This window comes from Haliotis rubra, unplaced genomic scaffold (assembly GCF_003918875.1).
Source record: "Haliotis rubra isolate DU_JTF1 unplaced genomic scaffold, ASM391887v1 Scf22, whole genome shotgun sequence".
Lineage (NCBI taxonomy): Eukaryota > Metazoa > Mollusca > Gastropoda > Lepetellida > Haliotidae > Haliotis > Haliotis rubra.
The window spans coordinates 2,503,616-2,513,938 of NW_025766225.1; the positions used below are offsets into that span (position 1 = coordinate 2,503,616).

General features: G+C 40.8%; 1 protein-coding gene across 1 annotated transcript; it reads left to right on the plus strand.

Moving 5' to 3' along the window:
- The first annotated feature begins 1,814 nt into the window (after nt 1–1,814).
- Nucleotides 1,815–10,051, plus strand: LOC124277263 (serine/threonine-protein phosphatase 6 regulatory ankyrin repeat subunit C-like). The gene is made up of 4 exons (XM_046712913.1): nt 1,815–1,962; nt 6,483–7,257; nt 7,648–7,957; nt 9,591–10,051. The coding sequence occupies exons 2-4, from the start codon at nt 6,700–6,702 to the stop codon at nt 10,049–10,051; spliced, it is 1,329 nt and encodes a 442-aa protein (XP_046568869.1). The 5' UTR covers nt 1,815–1,962; nt 6,483–6,699.
- The last annotated feature ends 272 nt before the right edge of the window (nt 10,052–10,323 follow it).

Consider the following 10,323-nt stretch of genomic DNA (forward strand, 5'->3'; position numbering starts at 1 on the left):
ACTAGGGTTTGTGACAACACTGAAAGAGTCTGCACACAAAGTTGACTCCAAGGTTTTTACACCCGGTCACAGGTGGGCTCGATCCCGTCACCTCAAGCTCGCTGGATCACTAGGCTGGCCCTTTAGCCAGTTCGCCCACCACGCCCCCACTCTGAGACAGACTATCAGTCTGGCAGAAATACCATTTGTGCGCTTGTTTCTTGTTTAAAGCCGCACTCAGCAATATTCCAGAGGTATGCAAATAATCGAGTCTGGACTAGACAATCCAGAGACTGACATCATGAGCATACGAATATATGTGAATGCATGCTTGTTTGATGTGCTTGCAACTTCCGGTGCTTACGGCTACACCTATAGCACAAGTCTACAAGTACCTCAATCTCTACAATCATCTACGATGGACAAAAAAACTAGTGGCCTTCCCTTGTCTTATACGTTCCATGTGCAACTGCCACCTTAACGCTGTCGAGTTTGGACCAGTTACTGACATAATGAGCAAATTCTCACGTTAAACAGGCGTATGGCGATACGGAAGTCCCTGAACCTGGCCACCTGATCCCTATATTCGCCCACGACATCGACAACGGATGCTGAGAACCTATCACATAGGTTAGAGCACGAGGACTTGGTTTCTACTGCAATGGTTGAAATGGTTAGTTAGAGAACTGATCGAGTGTTGTCGTGAAAGGTGATTTCGGTTCATTATGTAATCTCGGAAAAAAGTCTGTGAAAAGACATGTTTGTTGTTATTGAAAGTAGTTCCGTCCACTCTTTAACTAACATGTTGGTTAGTTAAAGCACAGACACAAGCAAAGGCTGACTGACTGAGTTTGGTTTTACGCCGCTTTTAGCAATATTCCAGCAACATCACGGCGGGGGACACCAGAAATGGGCTTCACACATTGTACCCATGTGGGGATTCGAACCCGGGTCTTCGGCGTGACGAGCCAACGCTTTAACCACTAGGCTACCCAAACCGCCCCTAAAGCACAGACACAAGCAAAGAAGCTATGCTTTAAATCTTAGTTTGTTGGTGCACTCACTCACACACAACACTCAGCCATATTCCAGCTGTCATTATGTGATTATGAATTTTTCGATCTGGACGAGGCAATCCAGTGATAATCAGCATCGCTCTAAGTAGCTAGGATGCGGTGATATCCTAAGTGAGTGAGTTTAGTTTTACGCCGCTTTTAAACAATATTCCAGCAATATCACGCCAGGGGACACCAGAAATATGCTTCACACATTGTACCCATGTGGGGATTCGAACCCGGGTCTTTGGCGTGTCAAGCGAACGCTTTAACCACTGGGCTACCCGCTGCCCCTGATATCATAAGCCAGTGAGCCTGACCACCTGATCCCGCTTTTCACCTCTTACGAAAGGCAAAGGTTGCTGGCGACCAATTCTATCCCCAATCTAACGAGTCAAGGAGACCACGTGTAACAAATCTAAGGATGTAGGACGTGATTTTGCTGCACCAGATGTGTGTTTATATTACTATTGACTACGACAGTGCATGCCAGAAAATTGGACGTAAATCCTACCAATGGCAACTGGCGTAGAACTAAACTCACCGAGTAACAATCTTGTGCTTTCCATTGCAGTATGGATACCGCAAATAACCCATTTGATGATAAACATGCTCGGAACGGGCAACAGGGGGTTTCTCGTATAACCTTAAACATGCATACATACTGTCACTGCCCGCATCGCAGAGCTGGTGAGTCCAAGGAATTCCAAATGACGTTCGCCCTGTTGTGATTGGCTGGTTATTTTTAACAATCTGCGACTGTTCAACCCTACAAAATGACTTACATGATGAAAGGGAAGTTACATTACTCTTCTGAAGTTCCTCCGAGTCTAGATAAACATTGAGAACCAACGATGACGTAAATTCAACGTTAGAAAAACACCATAAACTTGTCAGAAGCTGGAAGCGGTTAAACTAAGGTCTACAGGTAAACAAATAGTTGGTAAACAAAGCAGGTAATCCGATAATATGCTCGTGATGCGTTGTACAAGAACGTCCCGTTGTACACAGTGCCCGTCAAAACACGCGAACACGACCATGTGACCTCACGTGACCGTGTCTCTGTTTGACCAACGCTGTGTTTCACACATGGGAGCCATTATGTCCAGATTGTATTTCAACTGTCTTACTTTGGATGGTGTTCAAGGGGCCTGGGACATTGTGGTCAGTGGGATGTTTTTGCCCATAAATAAAAGCCTCAATGGGTAAGATTTCCGCACGTAACCCCCATAAATTTTAACCATAAGGGAAAAATTCTTTGAGTGGCACGTATAGATGTCTTTCAGTATATTCAGATACAGTTAAAGAAACATGTGAAAGTCATCCTTATCAGATGAGGAATATAATTCAAGTGACAGGATTTGACTAGAATGAAATTTAAGGGGGGATACGGGCGGAAGTTTTTCCCCTCAATGGTGCCATCATATCACAATTAAGTACAATCAAAATGTAAAAATGATAACTATATTTACATTTTTAATAACAGCAAAATGACACAATTATTACAGTGCATACTTGTGTTATATAATGAAACATATATTACACTGAATCAACACATGCACATACTATCATAACACAATAATACAGAAAAGTACCATGCATCTTCTATTACATAACAATGTACCCATATTGTACAACACTGAACTCCTTAACAGTCATAAAACAGGGTACTATGGAATTCTATATATAGTAGCAGTATGATACTGGTCAAAAGAAGTTAAGGAACATCATATGTTACATGGGCAGATCCAGGAATTTTGAAAGGGGGTGGGTGGTGGTTCAGGGACTTCGAACCCCCTGAACCCCATTGGCTCCGCCAATGGAAAAAAAATCTTCAATGTGGTCTTAAGTCATTTTCAAAAGGGGGGGTTCGAAAACCCCTCCCCCCCCTGGATCCGCCAATGTGTTAGTACACGACAGTTAATATACTATTCCAAAAAAGAAACGAATAACCCAGAAATCTGTTGCGAAAATGTTGTATTTTCAAACATGTATAACTCGTCCACAAATAGACTTTAGTGCATGAACCTTTACATCAGTTTAGGAGAAGGAAATGTCTATACAACCAAGTGGATAATTATATATAATGGAGACGTTGAGCGCCATGGTGACGATGTAGCACGGGCCTGATGTCGGATCTCCTGGCTCTCAGTCCAATCTCTCTCAGTCCAATACAGTTTGACTGGATATCCTCCGAAGTCCAGGCACCCTGGCTGTTGTGCTCTCACCTGTGGCAGTACACTCACGCACATGTAGTACGCGGATGTACCGATATTGGGCTACAGTGGTAACTCGAGGTCTGCCTGTTCAGGGATGGTCATTTGTTATACCTGTTTGGTTGTAACGAGCTGTAAGCCGTGATATCGTGCTCAGACTAACATTCAGTCTCCTGGTAACAGAAGATTGGTAATCTCCAGCGTGCATTCTTTCAATGGCGATGTTCCTTGTCGCAGAGTCAAGACTTGGCGGAGTGATTTGGCCGTGAATCTCCTTCAAAACGAATGCCGATTTCCGAAAGTAGTCTGGATTTTTATAGCCAGACCGTGCACACTCTTTGCTGCACAATTTCAACTGGAAGGTTCTTTCTGTTGCGTTGTGGTGATGCATTTTTAATCCTTGTAAGAAATCTTATCAAAATCAAATGTTTTAGGTAAAGTCGATTTTTGTACTTGTGCAATTGTGTAAAATCATGCTATCAACACTTTTGTTACATATTTTGACGTTTGTTTGAACACAATAGGTAATTAATAGATTTTTAAAAATGCAAAACACCTATGTGTTTCTTTTTTGGGATAGCATATATTGTTACAGATTAAATGCATTTACCTTTAAATGGCTGGTGTTCCTTTACTCCTTTGTTGTAGCGAAATGCTATAATCAGAGCACAAGGCCACAATGAAGTATAGACATAATCATACACTCAGAGCACAAGGCCACAATAAAGTATAGTCAATCTTACAATCAGAGCACAAGGCCACAATGAAGTATAGTCAATCTTACAATCAGAGCGCAAGGCCACAATGAAGTATAGTCAATCTTACAATCAGAGCACAAGGCCACAATGAAGTATAGACATAATCTTACAATCAGAGCACAAGGCCACAATGAAGTATAGACATAATCTTACAATCAGAGCACAAGGCCACAATGAAGTATAGACATAATCTTAATCTTACAATCAGAGCACAAGGCCACAATGAAGTATAGACATAATCTTACAATCAGAGCACAAGGCCACAATGAAGTATAGACATAATATTACAATCAGAGCACAAGGCCACAATGAAGTATAGTCAATGTTACAATCAGAGCACAAGGCCACAATGAAGTAAAGTCAATCTTACAATCAGAGCACAAGGCCACAATGAAGTATAGTCAATCTTACAATCAGTCACACGGCCACAATGAAGTATAGACATAATCTTACAATCAGAGCACAAGGCCACAATGAAGTATAGACATAATCTTACAATCAGAGCACAAGGCCACAATGAAGTATAGACATAATCTTACAATCAGAGCACAAGGCCACAATGAAGTATAGACTTAATCTGAAGTACAATCAGAGCACAAGGCCACAATGAAGTATAGACATAATATAAATCAGAGCACAAGGCCACAATGAAGTATAGTCAATCTTACAATCAGAGCACAAGGCCACAATGAAGTATAGACATAATCTTACAATCAGAGCACAAGGCCACAATGAAGTATAGACATAATCTTACAATCAGAGCACAAGGCCACAATGAAGTATAGACTTAATCTTACAATCAGAGCACAAGGCCACAATGAAGTATAATCAATCTTACAATCAGAGCACAAGGCCACAATGAAGTATAGACATAATCTTACAATCAGAGCACAAGGCCACAATGAAGTATAATCAATCTTACAATCAGAGCACAAGGCCACAATGAAGTATAGACATAATCTTACAATCAGAGCACAAGGCCACAATAAAGTATAGACATAATCTTACAATCAGAGCACAAGGCCACAATAAAGTATAGACATAATCTTGACCGCGAGGTTTAACCCTATTTCCGTCACGGTACAGCATCCTACGCTGTGATGGAAGAGCCTGAAGAATAAAGATACCAAATAGTGCACCGAGTTCTGCAGAATATTACAGAAGGAATTCAGCAAAATGTTGAGGAAGCAGGTATATTCCTTGGTAGAGGCAAGGTGTTAATTTATTCATAGCATTCTATTGATACTATGTGTAATGGTTATAGCCGATTAGGGAGAAAATGGTTCTGATGTTAATTGTGAAAAGTGGCCTCAAGTAGAAGCTTTTGTCAATGTCTGTTGCCGTTTGTATCCACTGTTAGATATTTTGCTCATCGACAAGAGGAAATGAAATGTAGGCACTTCAAGCTGCTGAGCAGAGTGGCTTCCCTTGACTGTGCAAGAATCATATTATTTGGAGTTGAAATCCTGATTTGCCATGATTACGTTTCTAGGATTTTCACCACCATGCCTGGGTTCAAGTGTTCCATCAAAGTTGTAAATTTCTAAGCCCTGCATAAATTTGGGTGTTCATCAAACATTAAGGTGACACTATAAGGGTAATGCTATTTTTGAGGGCATTATCATTTGCAGAAGCCTGAGGTCTTCCATTAACTGCCCGATGAAGGAGGTCAGTTGAAAAAGACCAAGGACTCCTGCAAATGATAATGCCCTCACAAATAGCATTACCATTATTATTGCTAAAATTCATGGAATTTGTGTTGAAAAGAAAAAGGAAACAATGAACAAGTTTGACTGTAAGTTTACTAAAAACTCAACTTCTGACGGGGTTGACTGACCGAATGCAATTACGTCATCTAAGAATTCAAGTGACGTCACAACAGAAGGTGACGATATTCGACCTTGGTCTTTGACAAGACCATAGCCTGCAACATGTCAAACTATGTCAGACACAACTTCAGTTTTCATTTTTTTCAGTGTTCGGTTTTGGTCCAACATCAACGTTAATAGTGCAATTGTTACGGTTAGCACCAGCAAGAAAGCGAATATTACCGCTCTTTAAAGCCCGAATTCGGGTTGCTTTGACTTGTTTGCCCCAGAATATCTGCCAGTCTAAGGCCAATGTCGAATGAACCGTAAGCCCACGCACCCACTATGACGTCACTTGACAACAGAACTGATAGTGGCCCGTCGTTAAGGTTAAGCGGTCCAATATCATTTGCCGCTGCCCGCAAATTTCTGATAATAGGAGGGCAGTTACATGACAATTCCATGTATTTTAGCTATAACTCATGATAACTAACTGGAATACTGTTCAAGGAAGCGTTAAACCCAGATATCTGACTGTTTGACTGACTCATGAACTCACTCACTTATGAACTCATGAACACACTCATTCATGAACCCAAGCGTGAACTCATGAAGAAGATGTGTTACGTCATATGCCCGTGACATCTGTTTCCAATCTCTTTCCAGATGGATGTGAATCCTGCCATTGCACTTGACGGTCAAATTGACCAGTGCTAGTGCCGACAGTGACAGACAGGCAGATACCTACCATCACCAGCTGATCATCAGCATGGGCCAGATAGTTATGAAAAGTTCCACTGGATGTTAGCTTTGCTGTGATTGGTTAGACAGTTTTTAATCTCACAACCTTTTGTTCTGTGAGGATTACTTGTCTGAAACTGCCATGGAGGATTGTACTGAAAGTGACCTTTATAATGCCATGAATGCAGATGACCTTGAGACTCTTCGTGACCTTTTGGCACAGGGAGGGAATGTGGATGAGTTTTATTACAACTTCACAACCAACGATGGTGTTTCCTTGCTGCATCTGGCTTGCGAGAAGGGCAGGTTTGACTGTGTCCGACTCATTGTTGACAGCAATGCCACGATGAACGTGGCAGATCGATGTGGTAGGACTCCTTTAATGTATGCGCTGGCTGCACAGAAGACCGATGTTGCTGAAATCTTGCTGAAGAAGGACCAGGACCTTGTAAATGATGAAGATGTGGATGGATACACTGCCCTTGACCTTGCAGCCATTGATGGCAATACTGAAGGGATCCGTCTACTTGTGCAATATGGTGCAAATGTCAATCACCGCACGTTTGACGGAGTGACGCCGATAATGCGGTGCATCAAAGAAGGAATGATGAAGAACCCTTCGTCTGTTTTGTGGGCACTCATTGAGGGAGGTGCAGATGTTAATATCAAGGATAAGAAATGTCGGAGGTCAGCCTTGCAGGTGAGGTAATAGCATTAAACTTTCAGGTGAGGAAAATGGTTCAAATGTAGCTACACCAATCATTCTTCTTCCTTTATGAATGCCCTGGTTCAATATGGCAAGTTCTTAGCAACTACGACAATTACCCTGATCCACTGGTCAGCAAGTCCATCAATGGCAGCCCATTCCCCATCTGTTAGCCCCATCACTTTTCTCGTACATGATCTGATAAAACTGGAATAAATATAAATATGAGTCAAGAGAATTTTTCTGTAGTACTCTAGGATATAATATTTGAGATACTCAAATATTACAGAATTGTTTTAGGCTGTATTTTTAAGTAACTGTGTGACAGACAAATGTAATTGCATTGGTTGCCGTCGAGTGACAATATCATCTTACTACCGTCAGACGGCCACAATAAAGAAGGATGTCTCTGCGGCTGAGGTTCTTCTGGCAGCTGGCGCCGACATGTATTCTTTGGATTGTGGCGCCAAAACACCTCTGACCAACATGATGCTGCAACATGTACGCATGAGGAATGGTGCCTTGTTCGTCCATGAGGATGTCTGGATGATAATGCTGCTGATGGTGCATGCTGGGATAGATTATAGCTACAGTGTATGCGAGGACGCTGACCCCATGCTGACTGCAGCGCTATTGAAGGCGGAATGTCTGATGCGATTCTTCCTGTCTAATGGTGCCAACCCTGATAAACAAAGTTAGTTCCAATGATTTAGTTGTAAGTGTACATTTGTGTGTTCAGATCTACAGCTGTATTTGCAATTCTACACTTGCATGTACAATTTCATATCGTACTGTACAATGGTATGTATCATTGTACAATTCCATATGTTACTGTACAATGGTATGTATCATTGTACAATTACATATGATACTGTGCAATGGTATGTATCATTGTACAATTACATATGATATGGTACAATGGTATGTATCATTGTACAATTACATATGTTACTGTACAATGGTATGTATCATTGTACAATTCCATGTGTAACCGTACAATGGTATGTATCATTGTACAGTTCCATGTTACTGTACAATGGTATGTATCATTGTACAATTCCATGTGTTTCTGTACAATGGTGTGTATCATTGTGCAATTCTATGTGTTTCATTACAAGGTATGTATCATTGTACAATTACATGTGTTTCTGTACAATGGTGTGTACCATTGTACAATTTTATGTGTTTCTGTACAATGGTATGTATCATTGTACAATTCCATGTGTTTCTATACAATGGTATGTGTCATTGTACAATTACATGTTACTGTACAATGGTATGTATCATTGTACAATTATATGTGTTACTGTACAATGGTATGTATCATTGTACAATTACATGTGTTTCTGTACAATGGTATGTATCATTGTACAATTACATGTGTGTTTCTGTACAATGATATGTTGTATTTTTAATTGTACAACTTTATGTAAAGTTTACAATTTGTGCAATTGTGTAGTTGTACAATTTAATGAAATATTGTACAACTGTCTCTGCATTTGTGTGATTGTGTGTGCAGCTGTACAGTTGTATGTATAATTCAAGCTTTACCAGGCTGTAGGGTCCATGGTCAAAGTGGAAAAAAATTGAAATACTACTCACCATTTAAGAATATTTATGTAATTAAAAGTCTGACAACATATTGGTTTTGTTTTGAGTAGCCTACTTCAAATGATTTTCCATTTTGTATAATTAAAAAACTTAGTTGTAATGAACCAAACTTCTTTCAGTATTTATCTTCATTCCATATCAGTGAAAGTTGTGATCGGTGGACCTATAGACCAAGTAGATTTTATCATGTATTCAATTTAAATATCTCGGAAACTGACAGTCAAGCTGTTACTGCACAGACCTGCTCCTACAATGGCGACATCAAAAGTTCTTTAAGCGGTACGGAACTGATTTTCATCATGAAATCCAAAGTGGTCTTGTTTAAAACTTATTCAAGACTCTTTTTCGCTTTTTGTTTTCAAAATGTGATGCAATTCGGTAAAGGTCAGATGGTAGGGCAAAGCGCCATCTTTGTTAAGATTTCGAACTGGTGACGATATACCAGGTTGGTCTTCAGTGATGTGGCATGAGTTATGGAAAATGTTGCATAAGAGCAAGCAGTTGTTTCTCTGCTGAGAAATCTGCACACAAGAAAGATGTTTGTAAATTAACTTTCATTTATTTTTTATTATAGGCCAGAGTTTGCCTGAGTCTGCAGCATCTGTCTGGAATTTATAAAATACAGATGTCCCATTTTCAGAAAAAGACTTTGCTAGAGGAAAATGTACTTTATGGTCTGCCTACAACAAATTCTTGTGAAACACTTACTGTTTCAGCTGTCCTTGGGGTCACCCCTCTACTGAAGGCAACGGGCAAGAATGACTTCCCATCTGTGAGGACCCTGATTGAGTGGAACTGCAAGCTGGATCTACAGGGACAGTTCTACTGGAGGAGAGATGACTTCGAGTACACTGTAGACCCCTTTGAACTTGCTATAATGCTCGGCTACCTTAACATTGCTCGACTCTTGGTTGAAGCAGGATATCAGCGCTACCAGAAGCCATATGTCTTTGACAGAGCTCCTCTACCACGATCATTGCGGGAAAATCCAGACATGTTAGAATGGCTGAAGGAGAAATGTTCGGTTCCTGAAAGTCTGACCACTCTGGCTGTGTACACTCTGAGGCGTTGCATAGGGCGGGACATTGTGTCAAAGGTGAGGAACTTACCCTTGCCGCCCAAACTGAGGAGGATGTTGGTTCTAAAGGATCTTCTTGGACTGGATGTAGAATATTGATGGAAAAAAAGAATACTGTCCTTACCCCTGCCCCCCAAACTGAGGAGGATGTTGGTTGTAAAGGATCTTCTTGGACTGGATGTAAAATATTGATGGAATAAGCATGAAGAGAATACTGTCTTTACCCGTACCTCCAAACTGAGGAGGGTTGGTGGTTCTAAAGGATCTTCTTGGACTGGATGTAAAATATTGATGGAATAAGCATGAAGAGAATACTGTCTTTACCCGTACCTCCAAACTGAGGAGGGTTGGTGGTTCTAAAGGATCTTCTT

Bases quoted from the DNA above. Each gene is read 5' to 3' on its own strand.
- LOC124277263 (XM_046712913.1), top strand. From the start codon at position 6,700: ATGGAGGATTGTACTGAAAGTGACCTTTATAATGCCATGAATGCAGAT. The intron at 7,258-7,647 runs GTGAGGTAATAG...TACTACCGTCAG, and splicing joins GTCGGAGGTCAGCCTTGCAG to ACGGCCACAATAAAGAAGGA. The intron at 7,958-9,590 runs GTTAGTTCCAAT...TTACTGTTTCAG, and splicing joins TGCCAACCCTGATAAACAAA to CTGTCCTTGGGGTCACCCCT.